At 38.7% G+C, this 17,717-nt stretch overlaps 1 protein-coding gene across 3 annotated transcripts in view; it reads left to right on the forward strand.

Moving 5' to 3' along the window:
- Positions 1 to 9,732: 9,732 nt before the first annotated feature.
- The window catches only part of GPATCH8 (G-patch domain containing 8), a 113,496-nt gene continuing 105,511 nt past the window's right edge, over positions 9,733 to 17,717 (forward strand). For 2 of the 3 annotated variants that reach the window (XM_083378508.1, XM_083378510.1), the window contains exon 1: positions 9,733 to 9,797. In XM_083378508.1, coding sequence (XP_083234634.1) covers positions 9,753 to 9,797 — 45 coding nt within the window. In that variant the 5' untranslated portion in view covers positions 9,733 to 9,752. The remainder of the gene's footprint in view (positions 9,798 to 17,717) is intronic. The other variant, XM_083378509.1, reaches the window with a different exon arrangement.

Genomic DNA, 17,717 nt, shown 5'->3' on the forward strand with positions numbered 1-17,717 from the left:
GTGAATCAATGGCTTCCCAGGGGATGAGAAGAACAGCATGAAGAAAGGCAGATGGAGAAAATAGATATGGCCTTTGTGGTGAGCATGTTCTGGCCACTGTCAATTCAATACTGACAACTTGCAGGACCTTTTCAGTTATAGCACCTACCACTGGGAGTGACATCACTCCAGTAATCTGTACATTTCCCACTGTCATCATCATCATTTTAACCATTGTCTATCCACTGTAAGATGAAGGCCTTTTACACATGTTATATTGTTGATCCATCTTGTTTTAAGTTTCTTTCATGCATGCTTTTTATCAAGTGGGATCCATTCTGACTGCCTTGGTTCACCTGCCATCAGTTCTTCTTGCTACATGACCAGCCCATTTCCATTTCAATTTTTTTACTCTCTCGATGATATATACTTTTGTTTGTTCTCTAATCCACATGCAGGTCTTTCTATCTTGTCTTGTAATGTCAAGCATGTATCTTTCCATGACTCTCTGCGCCACTCTTAGTTTTTGTATCAATCATGAGGTTAGTGTCCATATTTCTCCGGCATATGTTAGAGCAGGTAGCACACACTGATCGAAAACTTTTCTCTTCAGGCATAAGGAGAGGTTGTTCTTGAAAATTATGTTTAGCTTGCCAAATACCGGCCAACCAGATTTAACATGCCATTGAGTTCCCTTTATTGTATCACTTTCCATTAAGATCCATTGGCCAAAGTATAGAGTTGGAGGTCAAGGATATGAAGGGACCGTAGCTAGATAAGAGAGATTCTGCCCTAGCTGGGATGTTCAGATGTTCTTTAAGATTGACTAGGGAGTACACCAATAAACAATGCTTTTGCTGTGTGTTATTTCCTGCTTGTTAAAACTGTATAAATACAATAAACTGCGTAGGCAGACAGACATTTTGGGACACCCTGCAATGACTGGTCTCTGAATCCCACACCAAAGTATATATATGTGGTCTATTACATCTAGTTCTTCTCCAGATATAATTGTCTCTTTCTTTCTTTGGTTAATTTATTAAACATAACCTGGCTTTTTTCAGGTTTATTTTTAAACCAAATGGTTCTCCTACTTTGTGCAGCTCTTTAAAGCTCTTCTAGGTCTTGTGAGAAGAGAACAACATCATCTGCAAATCTTAAGTGATTTAAATAGGCACCATTGATTTTTATTCCATCTTTTGCCCAGTCTAGTTTATGAAATACTTCAAGACAAGCTGAAAAAAAGGATAGGTGATATTGTATCACCTGGTTGTACAACCTCATTCTATGTTGATTTTCACTTTAAGATCATTAAGGCAAATTGTTGTCATTTTTTTTCATATATTGATTGTAGTAAGTTTATGTAAGCAGTGTCTAAGCCTCGGTTTAGCAATGCCTTAATTGTTGTTTGCTGGAATATTGAGTCAAACAGCTTTTCCCACTGTATAAATTCCAATAATCATTAAAAATTGCTTATTGTTCCAGATCTTACGATAAGGTTGTGGAATTCCTGTTTTTGGTTCTTACTGTTACTGAATTAGTTTTTCAATCAGGGAACGAGGTTGAAGAATCTCCACCCAGAAGGGAATTACAGCTATGTCTCCCCCACATAGCAATAACTAAATTGGTTATAAATTCCTGTCAATGCTGTTATGCAGTGAAACAAACTAATCCAGTAAGTAATTTTTCCCAGTTCTCATTGCCATGTTATTTTTCTCCAACTGGGAGTCTTCTTTCTTTTTTGTCCTACCCAGCCTGGCTAACAGACTGACTCCAACAAGTGTAAAAGTCAACCATAGATCAGGTTGTGGCTCATTTTTGTCTAGGACAGTGTTTTGCTGACATGCAATGCAAATTGGATCCACAATGAAGGGGAAGTTAAAACAACCTCATCAGAATCATCTTTCTGCAGTCTGGTACCTTCTGGTTGCACTGATCTGCAACTCTGATTTTATTTATTTATTTATTTATTTATTTATTTATTTATTTATTTATTTATTTATTTATTTATTAATATACCGCCCTTCTCCCGGAGGACTCAGGGCAGTGTACAGAGCAATAAAGTAAGAATACAATAAAGCAATAAAGTGAGAAAATTTTAAAACCCAAATCCATCAGGCCAGGCCGGCTTGTTGGAAAAGATAAGTTTTTAGATCACGCCGGAAGGAGCGAAGGTCGGGGGCCATCCGGATTTCAGCTGGTAAGCGGTTCCAAAGGATTGGCGCACCCACCGAGAATGCTCTCCCCCTGGGGGTCACCAGCCGACATTCTCTGACTTTTACAGATGAACTTCATATACTGTTGAATTTCATAATGAGGTTTGATTTTGCCTTGGCTTTTTTTGTGAACCCAGACCATTGTGAGTTATTAGCAAACATGTTTAAAGGATGGCTTTGTACAATACATGTGTCAGCCCTTCAAGATTGCTCAGATAAGGAAACAGGCTTCACAAGAAGAATAGAAGTCTGATTTATAGAATATACTATATTAAAAAATCTTTCAAGTCTGATTGCATTTTCCTTCTTTTCCCCTTAAATCCTTGAGTCAGGGAAAAGCCAGCTTGAATCTCTGCCTAATACTACTGCCTTTCCATGGTGCAAGAAATGATTCTTTTTTGTTTTTGTAACAAAAACAATCTCCATGGCATGATTCTAGTTATAGATTGGAAGATCCAAAATATATTGATCCTCATACAATGATACTTCAGTACACATTGTTAATTGGTTCTGGGAGACATGACGGGTACTAAAAATGATGAATGCCAAACAAACACATGATCCTTTGTTTCAGCTGGGAAGGACTTCCTGTCTGTCCCTTTCCTTATGTCAGTAACCTTCCCAGCATGGCCGACTTCCTGTCCACCCTTTGCAGCCATCCCCCTTGTCCTTTTGCAGCAACCTTCCCGGCCTGGTCAATTTCCTCTCCATTCTCCACAGCCATCCCTCTTTTCTTATTGGAGCATGTTGAGTACCAGGACAATATTTTTTGCATCAAAATATCTTGAGTACCAAATTTGGCAAGTTTTGAAACAGTCGAGTACTGAGGTACCACTGTACTGGAAAATCCAAACAGCTTGACATTTAGATGGTTTCACTCATTAATACTAAAAATTCACTTTGTGTGCAGCCGCAGTTCATTGTAATAGTTTATAAAGAAAAACAGGAATGAATTAGCAAAAAAAAATCACACATGAACAACCTGTTTACAACTATATATGCTAAGTAAGTCTAAACCAAACAAATGCCTAAATCAAGTCATCATATTAAACCATCATGTTTGCTCAATTAATTCTTGTTAACTTGAACACAGCCGATAACTATGTTAGGCCATGGTTTATAGCCTGGAATGTGGTTTAAACATGGGCATTGTATGTCAGAGATTAGATCTGTCCTCAGAATTTCACCTGGTATCTGCAAATTCCAAGAAGCCTACCATCTTATCATATAACTGTCCTCTGACAGTTTGAAAAGCAAGGGTTTTACTGATTTGGGCACATTTTTAATATGGTTAAATGAAGCCCCCTGGTGGTCAATGTTGAAGGAGCGAAAGAAAAACAAGCATGGGAACAATACATGGGATGGGCTGCAATAAATATTCTGGACAACAGTGAGATTGAATATTATCATTGGTGGTTCATTGTGTAGTAAAAAAGACAGCTGTTGTCTTAACATAATCTGCGAATTCGGCTATCACATTAAGCCATAACATGTATTTAACCAAAGCATGACATATGAATGTAAGAATTATGGCTTGTGCCCAACTTAAGGACTGTTACCATGTTGTATGAGCCCAGCCAATGACTGAGGTCACATGTTAGCTCTGGTTTATTTAACTGTGGTTGACTGAATGAATCTAATTACTAGGTTGTACAACATACTGAACTGTGAACTACCCATATTGTTGGATTTGCAAAACAGTTAACATTTGGGTTTGTATAATTAATTGTGATTAATTTTATAGTCTGCAAATCCTGATTTTTGTTTGGTTTATTGAACCAGAAATGAGTTAATTCAGTAAGCATACTCACTATGCCACAAACTAGTTTAGTATATTTTGTGAACTCAGTCACTACCTTACAAAAAGAACTTATTTTTAAAAAAGTTGGGTTTTCACATTGTGCTATCATATGACTTGTTTAATTTTGCCATAGTGTAGTGTGTAGTTTGTAAACCATTGTTCCTATGTTAGCATGATTTAACTATGGCTTGTTCAAATCATAGTTAAAATAGACTATGATTCCATGTAATAAGTCAGACATGTCAAACACAAGGCCCGGGGGCCGGATCCGGCCCGCGAAGTGGTTTCATGCGGCCTGCGAAGCCATCCTGGAAACAGTGAGGGAACGGCCCCCACTGCCTTGGCCCTGGCCCAGAGACCCTCCTTCTGCCAGAGACCCTCAGATCTGTCCCACTCCTGCCCAGGCCCCCAAAGGCACCCTTGATGCGAACGATGTAGAGCTGGCCATGCCCACCCAGTAGGCCATATGCACTCTAGCCACGCCCACCCAGTAGGCCACACCCACCCAGGCCATACCCACCCGGCCCCCTGAGGGCAACCGCAATGCTGATGCGGCCCTCAATGAAATTGAGTTTGACACCCCTGTAATAAGTGATCCAAGGGCGTATCTTTTTTTCACCAGGGTGGGATTTTTGGTCAGGTTTCCAGATAAGGCTTGTGTGCAACAGATCTTTAGGCTGGGTATGAATAATATGTAAGGTAAAATTTGGTTGGTTACACAATAACTTAACTAGGTCTGGTAGTGGGGGGGGCATATGCAGAACATAGCAAGATGTTATTCTTAGATACTGTTTGTGGCTTAGTATGTTGCACAAGTCTAGCCCATAAGGTTAGTTTATAGCTCAGTATGTAGTCAAACGGGCAATGGGGTTAAATCATGGATTAACTTGTGTGAATGTAGCCCTACTGCTTCTCATTTTAGCATTGTTACTAGAAAGGAATTAGACAGTTCTGAATATTCTAATGTCTGAATCCCCAAAGATAGTGACCATGCTCATCATCAGTACTGATAGTCCTTAACTTACATCAGCTCATTTATTGATCGAAGTTACAATGGCACTAAAAAAGTGACTTAGGACCATTTTTCACATTTACAACCATTGAAGTATCCCCAGAGTCCCATGATCAAAATTTCAATGCCTGGCAACTTGCATGTATTTATGACAGTTGCAATGTCCCAGGGTTTTATGATCACCTTTCACAGCCTTCTGACAAGCAAAGTCATTGGGGAAGCCAGGCTCAATTAACTGCAGTGATTCATTTAACAACTCTGACAAGAAAGATTGTAAAATGGGGCAAAATTCACTTAACAACTGTCTCACTTAGCAACAGAAATTTTGGGTTCAAGTCGAGGACTACCTGTATAACATTGGGGAACTGTAACTTTAATATATCTGCAATTGTGCAAAATTGGGACAGTAAGACTGCAGTTAAATAATGTACTTAGGAACTTTAGGTAGTGTTTCATGAGATTTTATGACATATGATAGATATTCTTTCCAGTCAGTGATTGTGGACAGTTGTATAGTTTGGCCAATGTTCTAAATGCTCAAAAACTGATTTATGACACATCCATTACAGCATCCCCAGGGTCATGTAATTGCAATCCAAGCACATGACAATCAGCTCACATTTACAACATTTGCAGCATTTCAGAGTCATGAAACATGATCTGCAACCTTCCCATGGCTTCAGACAAGCAAAGCCAAAGGGGATGCTGGCAGGGAGGGTGACAAATCAAAATCACACAATGTTTCCCATAAGTGTTGAGGCAAAAAAAGTTGTAAAATTGGGTGTGATGATGTGATGCTTCACTTAACAACCGCACCATTTAACAATGAATTTGCAATTGTGGTAAATCAAGAACTGTACATTATGCCTGAATGGTTTACTATACTGGGCCAACGGATGGCAGCATCATACATGCCAAAATATATTCAAAGCAGGAAATTGGAGCAAGTTGTTTTCAGGTCTAGGTCCCCTTCAATGTAAGTAATAACTTATAAATGTATCTCTCCTACATTTTCAAAGCTAGCTTACTGGCACAATAGAATTTGGTGAAAATAAGTGATATATAAACTTAAAGGAGATAATAATAACAGAATAGGTAAAATTATCATTACTACATAACAGTTTTAAATATGTAGACAACCCTGTGATCTGTTGGGTCATTGAAAGGAAAGTAGCGCAGTCGCACGTGAGGAGAATGAACATTAAATTTTAGGCTGACAATATTTTATTTACCCCAGTTCTGCACATTTCCATGATCATCTAAGAAGAATATATAGCATAAATAGAAATTGAATTTAATTGAATACTTTATTGGCCAAGTGTGATTAACACACAAGGAATTTGTCTCCAGTGCAGAAGCTCTCAGTGTACATGCAAAGCATCAGAATAATGATGATAATCATAATAATGATACCAAAGAAAGGAGAGAAGTAAATAAAATAAGAAGGTAAATAATACTAGTCATACTGCATAGTTAAACACAGACATATAACAAAAATAATTATAGTGACATACTTCAATAAGTCAATATTTATTTACAGAGAAACAGACCACGTGTTTGCAAAAAAGAGCAATGGGAGTGGGAGCAACTTCTGATTTCCTCCTGGTTTCTCCAATAACTTGGCTTATGGGAAGTTGGCAGGTAGCGTCAAAAATCATAGTCACGTGACTGTAGAGATGTTGCAACAGTCCAACTTTGGGAATATAATTGGTCTAAACATTATGGATATTTCAATTCCACAGAAGTAATATGTCCTGTATTTTTATGTATTCTTTAATTTAGTGGATTTTAGGAAACTTGATTTAAAAATTCTTAAAGTAAAATTAACACTTAGGCTAACTTGATGTTGCATACAGATAAACAATGAAAGTTTTATTACTATATTATATTATTTATAATGGACAATAAAGTAAAATAAAATTGTAAATGTAAGAATCATGTCTAAGCAAAAATGACTGCTTATTGCAAAAAAAGTAAGAAAGTAGGCATGACTGACATTTTTATTGAACTAATCCAATTAACTGGATTTATATAATCATTGGTTAGCATTAAAGTACAGGTGTTTTAATAAATATGGCTAATTAAAATAACCAAGTCTTTAATGAGACTTATTAAAAGTAGCTGATTTGTAATAGTTCATAAAAGCCTGCATAAAGATGCAGCTGCTTTTTAAAAATGGCTGCATCCCTGTTCCTATAAATTACAAATGTACTCCACAAGATGATTCTTCATTCTCTTTGAAGCAGGCCCAACATAAATTAGCAAAGCAGATCAGCCACAAAAACATAATTACGGTATAAATCATCCACCATCTAAACACATAGGCTGAATTTGTGGGATCAAATTGTCTGGGTACACCACTCTTCATGGATAAGGATTTCTTATATCAATTTTAGATGAGTGATAACTAGTTTCAAATGCAGGAAGCCCACAAAGATAGCTAGAATTACAATTTCCTGCTTTTGTCAAGGCTGGCCCATTTCAGGAAAGAAATCCAATTTACAGAGGAAAATATAAACTTACTTTGCTCATGTGCCTGATGGGGAGATGTAAACGCATCAAAAAGATGGTGTACCTAAACCCTATATTCAAAATCTACAATCAAGTATTTTTTTCTCCTTATAAGTATTTTAAAAAATTCAGTGCATGTTTAGGAAACTAAGCATTCAGTTTATTAATCAGCTATAATTTCTGTATTGATATTTTTATACCAGGTCTATTAAGTGACTCACATATTGTACATCAAACCTTTTAGAGCCTACTAATTTCAGCTTGAAAATTAGGCAAATGCTGACATGTTTCCCATTGAAACTTTTAAGTGGTTAACTTCGGTTAAATCACTATTAATAAGACAATGTGAACTTGTCTTTTGTTGAGATAGCCTCATCAAATCAATCAAATAAATATTTTAGTGGGAAACTTGATACCATTCATTCCTCAGTTCCTTTCCCTCAAAATCAGTGTGGGGCTTATAAACAGCCTAAAAATTGAGGGGTGGGGGGCAAGGAAACTTAAGCATGGCTCAAATACAGTGGATGGCTAGTCCTCTCACGGATAAAGGGGAAAACAATCCAAGAAGCCTGGAAAACTCTGAAAAGTGGATCATAAAAGCCCACACAAGCACAATACCACTGAAAAAGAAAAACAAGAAATTCAAGAAGAAATCAGCATGGCTGCACAAAGATCTCTCTGTCAAACTGAAAGACAAAAAGGACAAATACAAAAAATGGAAAGAGGAACATAGGCCGACTATCAGCAGGCAGCCAGAACATGCAAAGATGAAGTCAGGAAAGCTAAGGCTCAGAACGAACAAAGACTTGTAACAGAAATCAAGGATAACAAAAAAAAATTTCTATCAACACATTAACAAGAAGAAGTTAAGGAAACTGAAAGGTCCACTAAAGAAAGAAGATGGCAAGGAAATAACAGGCAACAGGGAGAAAGCAGAACTGCTTAGCTCATACTTTGCATCAGTCTTCACACAAAAAGATACCATACTCCAACATACAAAAAAAAACACTGTAAAAGACAAGCTAGAAACAAAAATTAAAATAGGCGAGAAATTAGTAAGAGAAAAGCTATCACACGGATAAAGCAGCTCCCAAGAATGAACTAGACCAGTACTGGAAACCACTGACATTTAATCTGGGGGTTGGCTATAATACATGGGCGCAATTTGAAATGGCTTCAGATATTCTCCAAGGAAACGTTTTACTGTATGTATTTAAACGGCGAAGAAGTTTTCAGCTCCTTCAGGAGATCTCTAGCATGAAGGACGTGGGCATGGTAAGGATAAAGGTGGATGGAATCCACAGCTAATACCTTAAGTACGGGACGAGGCTACTTCTTATTCTCGGGCGCTGCACTTACTAAGTAGCTGCTGAGGAAAGTCACCGTGAACCACATATACCTGAGTTAGAGCTGAAGCAGTTAGAGCTACAGAGAGTGAGAAGAATGGAGCCTGGCGCTGTCTCAGCGACCCTCCAATCAGTAGTCAGCTTTCTGAATGGCTGGTATTGGGGTGCTGCTCTCTAGAGAAAAAAAAATGGTAAAACCTAAAACAGCTTTCATTTTTCAAAAGGAGAATCAGCAAGCGAAAGTGACAATATGCAGAATCATCGCTTGGCCGGTGTAACGAAGAATACCTTGCACACGATTCCTTTTTTCTAAATCGTAGTTCTGCCAAAAATTTTGAGTACTAAAACTTTTTAAAAATTATGTTTATGCGGTAAGAGGGCGTTTTTTGATGGTGGCTTTTGACAAATGTTAGGCGAACGTATACTCTTCTTAGCTATCAGATATCTATCGTTCTGATTTTTGTACGTGATATTCCTAAATTAAAGTTGGAATTTTTAACGAATAATCTCCAATACTAAATAATTACTCAGGTCGCAGCAGCTTACTTAAACTGGATCTAGTCCAAATTCAGCGTTCACTAGCAAACAAAACACAAGCTTAGCTTTTTGTTTTAAGCCTGAGTTTTATTTTTCCCCCTCATTCATTAAAAAGAACAGGCAGATCTGTTTTTGCTGCCTTTTAATAGGGAGAAGGTGGGGGCGCTGTTGGCCAATCACAGTCTTGAGAAAACACTGAATTCCCCTCCCCCCCAAAAAAGGCAAAACAGACTCGGAAGCTGAGTCTTTGTATGAATCTGTAAGCGACGATCGCCCTGGGTGCGCGCACGTCAAGTACGTAAGGCCTCTCTTCGTCGCAGTCTCCTAAGATAAAGGCGAACCCAACGAAAATGGCGGATAGGTTTTCCCGCTTCAACGAAGACAGAGACTTTCAGGTACCAATGCCCACGGCGAGAAATGGCGGCTGTATTTGACTGTAGCATATGGGAACTCTCTTTTCTTCCTTTTGGAGGGGGGTCAAAGGAAAAATAGTGGTGCCCACTCTCGCTTCAAAGTGTTATTCCGTATAGTTAAGGCCTCTTCCTTCAGGGTTTCCGTCGCCCATTCTGTTTTCATCTTTGCGGAGCCGTTTGAGGTGTTTGTCCTTTTGCTGCTTTTTTGGGTGGGTGGGGGGGAATTGAGGTTTCCCCTTTCCAAGTCAGATTTCCACCGCAGACGTAGCTCCTCAGGATAGTATAGAATCTTTCTCTTTTGAAGTTTAGTTGGGAATGAGAGGATGCTCTTCTGTTTCATGCTTTTTATCCAGTTTCTTAAAGACAGGTTCTTTGTTTTTTCTCTTTCATGCATACACCTGACTCGAGTAGAGTATATATTCTGCTTTTATTCCCTTTGGCTTATAGGGGATAAGAGAAAGAGAAATGTTTTAGGATTACTAACTATATTTTATTGATCGCTTCCTTGCCTTCCGCCAAGGATTTAAAAATTGTACAGAGGAAATGGCCTCCTTTCCTCTCCCGTATAATGCACACTTTCAGGTAGAATTTCTGGGTAATGAACGTTTTCAATTACTTTTAAGGGGCTTGTAGGACGTTTTCTCCATCTGATCTCCGTTTAATGTAAAAATGGGTATTTTATGGTGAAGGGAATGCTTTGGTAATAAAGATGGAAGTGGAGATGTTAAAAATGTATTATTTAGTATTTTCTCTTTTTCCATCCTTAGCATGTGGAAAACATATTGTATTAAAGAAAAATAAGGTGCTGATTCTTGATAATGAGGATGTCATTTCTTCCATATTGATGATTTTGCATTCTAAAGAAAACAATCCTACACTCATGTTTTTTGTAGCTTTGTAAAATCAAAGTTTTTGCTGCCTGATGCAGATTGAAGAATGGTGATGGGAAAGCAAGGATCAAGCTATATGACCTTTTTCCCCATCCTGTATATATCATTACTTGGCCTTTCTCCATAGGCTTAAATAAGGTTACGTAATTATGTTTCTTATGTCATCCATTGTTTAGTATTTTATGATTAGAGCCTTTAAAATGTAATGCTAATGTGCTTTATTTAAAATGGGGGGAGGTAATCACTATAAGACCTTTTGAAGTTACATATTTACTTAAAATAAGTTGATCTCACTTTTCTATTTGATTATGGGCAGACTCCTCTTTATTACAGGTTTTCTTGCCAGCCAGAAATAAATCTTTGCAGGAGAAATGTTGGGCATGCTACAGCAGTTTAAAATTGTCAAGGTTTTCGCTTATTGAATATTGTATTTATAATTTAAATCTTGCAATAGGCAAATAATAGTCATGATTACATATTGCATAAAACAAAAGCCTTGAACATTTAAGCACTGAACAAAATTATCTCTTGAATCTCTTTTTTGCACTATTGATTCCTTTTGATATAAACATCTAGATGTAGTTTATGTTATATACTTTACATTCAGAATTCTATTTTTTAATGTCAGTGTTTGCTAGAAATGAGTATCTGTATTACTGTACCTTATACTAGCTTTGTGTTTGAAAAACACTGGCTATTGAATAGATAATGGGAATGTGTATCTATATGTTATACGTGTATATGTGTGTGTATGTATGTGTATATATAGGTGTGTGTATAATGTATAGTTCCCTGCATAAAAATAAAGCTTTTTGCAGTTTCAGAAGAAAGTACTGCATTATGCTGAACCTATCTGTAATAGCAATGGGAGCTAGAGAATGAATATTGGCTTTCCTTTCTAGATGTCTGATGAAGACTGAAATGTGAACTCTAGTTTGCAGCAGAAAAAATTCTGGAGTTCTTTCTTCAGCGATAGGACTTTATCTCTGAATTGTCGGAAACAAGAAACCAAGTTGATACATGAATTGGAGATAATTGTACATCCCGTTCCATTTCTTTAGGAATATTTTTAGTAATGGACATATAACATGTTCTACGGGATGACAATATTTTAAACAGCCATCTTCAAAAATGCAACAGCCATCAATATCTGTTTTATTGTAAAATCATATCTCAAAAACTTTTTCTTCCATATAAAACTGGTATAATTTATACAGATTTACAGTTATTTCATAAAAATTTCACAGTTAACTGCTATTTAAACATTGACAGAGATATTCAGTTGATTGTTGGCTTTTTATTTTCCTGAAATTGTCATATAGTAATATGGCATATCTAAAATGTACTGTGTAAGTCTTTTAAGTAGAAACATTTATTATCTTTATTATCTTGAGTTTCTTAATGTAATATGTTAGTAATTGGATCTTATTTTCTTGTTTTAGCTTGTACTTGCAAGGGGCAGTTAGAAAACAGTTCTCTTCTAAGAGCAAGGATACAATTTCTGATGATCTAGTCTTAGAAAAAATAACTGGCAGTATAGAGAGCTTCAAATTAGATCTCCAAAGAAGACAAACTTAGAACCTTAAGGTGTTTGCAACACCTTAAAGCAGCTACAGGATCATGTCACACAGCCCTAAAAATAATATAATTCCTGTACACATGTTATTTGGATAATTAAAGCAATTAATAACTTGGTTCAACCAACTTGCATAAAATTATTAAGCCCCAGCCCTCTATTTCTAAGTGAGAAAAATAATGTACTATGTTTAATAATCAGATTGCTGTGTTGCAGATAAGAGATTCATTGGTAATGCTGTTTAATAAACTAGTTTCATTAAAAGTACTGGAAAGCTATAAAAGCCAAAAAATGCCCATAAAACTCAACCCTCCCCCCCCAACATCTTTTGGATAAAATCTTATAGTTTGATATCTTTGATTGTTTATCCCAATGACTGAAGAGCAGGTCCCTTCTGGAGGAGTGGTTGACCTTTGTGTACTGTTCACCTGTCTAGTCTCAAACTCTTTGCATCTGATTGGTTTTTCTAATTCTCACATAATAGTAATGATGAAATAAAAGTTGAGATAGTCAAGTTTCTTAATTAAAACTATATTTTAGAAGATTTTAAATGTGTGACTCTTGATGTATGTAGTCACAGAAATAAAAAATACTAAAGGTTAACTAAGCACCAATGTGGTATGTACATACCATCAAGATCCACAAACAATAACCATGTCTCAAATCGTGGTTATATGGAAAAAACTATTACTTATGAGTCATTATGTATTGTTAATCCTGTTTTAATAAATTTAAGATAATATACTTCCTTTCCCCTCGATTTCTCTGCTAGCCTTTTCTATGAAAATAGTATAGTTTAAATACAATAAAACCAAAGATTAAACCTTGTTTTTAAAAGGTAAAAACAAAATATCACAATATCCTGTAGATATAGGGAACTACACTGGCTTACTTCAGGATTCAAGCTGCTATTTATGAAGCCTTGCATAGAATAGAAACAGATTATATGTGTGATCTTCCTTTATCCCTCATGCTGCAACAAGAAGGATAAACTCTGGGTCCCTTCTCTGAAATAATATTATCTATGTGATCCAGAAAGCTTGCCTTCTTGGTGATAGTCCCTGACCTTTGGAAATTCTCTCAACCAATATAGTTATGGTTGGTCCTGACCCTGCAGACCCTGGTTCTTTGTCCAGTTGTTTAATCAGAATGAACAGAGCTCCCATTTGATAGGATACTTTTTTTCCAAAATTTTATTTACACATTACAAGAAAAAAAATGACAAAAGACCTAAAACTATACATGCAAAACAACTGTTTGTACTTATTGAAATAATTGTGTTTGTTTTTTTAAATTAAGGGTAAAAATATAAAACAAACCCAGGAAAACTAAGAGAAAATGGGGGACAGTCTAGCTACAAGCATGTGAAAAAACAAGTCCACACCACTTATTTTTTTTAATGTTTTCAGCGTACTTGCTCTTCATTTCACCTATATTGATTGATAGGATATAATGTAACAAATATCATGCACCATTTACATGAATATACAGTACATTGGCCAGGGCTGAAATGTGGAGTCCTTGATGCCCTTCGAGCTTGGTTGCTTGCTTACAGACATTTCGTCGCCTACATAGGTAATATCATCTGGGTTAATGAGTATGAGGTTGCTTCCTGTTTATATACACTAGCTTGGTGTGCTAATATTAGTGGGGATGTGGTTTTCTCCTATATTTATATTATAGGTAAGCAATATTTCTTATGTTTATGTCTTTGTCCTTGTTGCTACGATTCCTTTTTTGATTCTCTTATACTGCATCCCCCATCTTAAAATTTAGCTTCTGAGCCTCTTAGAAGATGATCTTACTATTTTTGCATATTTTATAATACAAAGTGTTCTGTTATTTCAGAAATATAGGTAAATTGATTATATATGAAACTATAATCCAATTTCTCATGGCACCTGTCAGAAGGCAAAATAACATGTAGGATATAACATTTATTTATTTAAGAATTCTGTATGGCTGCCTATAATCAGGAACCCAACTTTATTTTGCACTGTTCCCAATAGGAACTTCTTTCACCTTGACCCTAATGTCAAAGGAAAGAATTAAGTTTTAAGAGTCTTTTTAAAAGGGGTCAAAGCCAATAATGCATTGAGATCATTCCACATGATAAGCATCCCAGTGGAAAAGGCATGCTTTCTGCATTCTATCAGACAATATTACTTCAAGGAAAAGGACTGAAGGATGCCCATCCTAGCTGAACAGGTGGAGCAGACAGTTACTATTGGTAATAGGGACAATAATTCAGTTCTGTGCCATGCAAAACTTTATAACCAGCACCTTGAATTGCACCTGGAAGTGGGTACACTAAGATGCATCCATAACTTCCCATGCCACTGCATTTTGAACCAATTGAAGACCAATCTCTAGAACCAAAACCAATCACAAATCCCAAGAAAACCAATCAAACAATGAGGTAGACAGTGATGAGAAAAAAGAAACTCAAACAACAATCAAGAGATGCAGGAAACATACCCATGGACAGGCATAAAGTCTTAAATTCTTACATACAAATGCTCAATGCTTGGAGAACAAACAGGGCAAACTAGAAGCAATAGTACATAAGAGAGGGTATGACATAGTTGGCATTACAGAAACCCATGAATGGAATGGAATGGTGGATAAAAATTGTTCAAAAGAAACGGGTGTACAAAAAGAGCAGGGGAAGTTGCACTATATGTAAGAGAACACTACACATCTACAGAAATGCACATGATCAAATATAAAATCTCTCCAGAATGTATATGGGTCAATATAAAAGAGGAAAAAAATGACATTGCCATAGGTGTATATTACAGGCCACCCAACAAATCAGGAGAAATAGATGAACTCTTTGACAACCAGTTAACAAATGTATGTAGGAAACATACCACAGTAGTAATGGGAGACTTCAACTATCCAGATATCAGCTGGGGGACAAACTCTGCAGTGAGCAGGAGATTAAACAGATTCCTAACCAACCTAGCCAACAACTTTGTCACCCAAAAGGTGGAGGTGGGAACTAGAGGTAAAGTTATACTGGACTTAATCACTAATAGAGAAGAAGTGATGGAATTGAAATTGCCAAAACCTTGGGTGAAAGTGACCATGTCATACTGGAATTTAATGTAATGCAAACACTATAAATAGAAAACAACCCAACCAGTTTCTTAAACTTCAAAAGAGCTGACTTTAACAAACTCAGAGAACCTAGGAAAGATCCCATGGATGAAAATCCTAAAGGGGAAAACAACACAAGAAGCATGGCAAACTCTGAAAAATGTGACCATAAAAGCCCAGACAAGCGCAATACCACTGAAAAAGAAAAACAAATTCAAGAAGAAACCAAGACAAAAAGGACGAATACAAAAAATAGAGGAACATATAACTAAGGCCGACTATTAGCAGGCAGCTAGAACATGCATAGATGATGATGATGATGATGATGATGATGATGATGATTTAATTTCTATACCGCCCTTCTCCCGAAGGACTCAGGGCGGTGTACAGGGTAAATACAATAAAAATACAGTGTACAAAAGTTAAAAAAGAAATAATGCAGCCCAATTACAATAAAATTAATACAATAATATTAAAATACCCCAAACCCATCAGACCAGGCCGGCTTGTTCAAATAAGTATGTTTTTAGGTCATGGCGGAAGGAGCGAAGGTCGGGACCCATCTGGAGCTCAACCAGTAAATGGTTCCCAAGGTCTGGCGCGCCCACAGAGAACTCCCTCCCCCTGGGGGTCGCCAGTCGACACTCTTTGACCGACGGCACCCTAAGGAGGCCCTCTCTGTGGGAGCGCACTGGACGAAGGGAAGTAGATGCCGGCAGCAGGTGCTCCCGTAAGTAATCCGAACCCATGCCATTTAAGGCTTCATAGGTCATTACCAGCACCTTGAATCTTACCCGAAGGGCAACCGGAAGCCAATGCAGCTCGCGGAGTAGAGGTGTTACATGGGAGTATCGGGAAACCCCCACCACCACTCGCACGGCTGCATTCTGCACCAGCTGAAGCCTCTGAGTAGTCCTCAAAGGCAGCCCCATGTAGGGAGCATTGCAGTAGTCCAAATGGGAGGTCATGAGTGACTGTATGCAAGGCATCCCGGTCCAGATGGGGCCGCAACTGGTGCACCAGGCGAACCTGGGTGAAGGGCCCCCCTAGTCACAGCTCCTATATGATCTTCCAAGGAGAGCTGTGAGTCTAGGAGGACACCCAAGTTGCGAGCCCTATCCACGGGGGGTAATATCTCACCCCCCATGATTAGAGATGGAATAATCTGAATTTCCCGAGATGCCAGCACGTACAGCCACTCAGTCTTGTCGGGGTTGAGCCGAAGCCTGTTCCTCCCCATCCAGACCTGAACCGCCTCCAGGCAACGGGACATCACATTGAGGGCATCACGGGTGGTTTGGGGTAGAGATGAAAAGCTGGGTATCATCAGCATATTGATGATACCCAACCCCAAAACCACGAATGATCTCACCCAGCGGCTTCATATAGATGTTGAACAGGAGAGGCGAGAGGACTGACCCCTGAGGAACTCCACAAATGAGCGGCCTCGATGCTGACCTCTGCCCCCCTGCCAACACCGACTGGGAACGTCCCAGGAGGTAGGAGGAGAACCACCGTAAAACGGTGCCTCCCACTCCCAACCCTCTGAGACGCCACAGTAAGATACCATGGTGGATGGTATCAAAAACCGCTGAGAGGTCTAATAGGACTAGGACAGAGGAACAACCCGTGTCCCAAGCCCGCCAGAGATCATCCACCAGTGCGACCAATGCCGTCTCTGTGCTGTGCCCGGGCCTGAAGCCCGATTGGTACGGGTCCAGATAATCAGCTTCCTCCAGGAACAAAGGAAGCTGATGCGCCACCACGCTCTCAACAACCTTCGCAAGAAAGCAAAGGTTGGAGACCGGACAATAGTTGTTTAAAACAGCTGGGCCCAGGGCTGGCTTCTTGAGGAGGGGTCCAAACCGGTCCGGATCCGAGCGATTTTGTCCGACAGATGTTGGCTAAACTCCTCGGCACGACCCTGCAAGGGCTCCTCCCTCACCTCCTGATTAAGGAGGGAGCGGGTCACCCTAAACAGGGCGGCCGGGCGATTATCTGCGGACGCGATGAGGGTAGCAAAGTAGTTAGACCTTGCCGTCCTCATCGCCGTGAGATAAGACCTCATAGAGGACCTTAGTCGCAATCGGTCGGATTCAGACCGGCTGGACCTCCAACAGCTCTCTAGGCCCCGTCTCCGACGCTTCATCTCCCAGAGCTCCGCGGAAAACCACGGAGCCCACTGGGATCTGCACCGGGTCAGGGGCCGCATGGGTACAACTTGGTCGAGTGCCTCCGTGGCTGCCTTTTCCCAGGCTTCCACTAAGGCATCGGCTGAGCTGTGAGCAAAGGCGGCAGGTGGGGACCCCAGCGCCGCCTGGAACCGCTCAGGGT

The sequence above is a fragment of the Vipera ursinii genome, assembly GCF_947247035.1.
Source record: "Vipera ursinii genome assembly, chromosome: Z".
Classification (NCBI taxonomy): Eukaryota; Metazoa; Chordata; class Lepidosauria; order Squamata; family Viperidae; genus Vipera; species Vipera ursinii.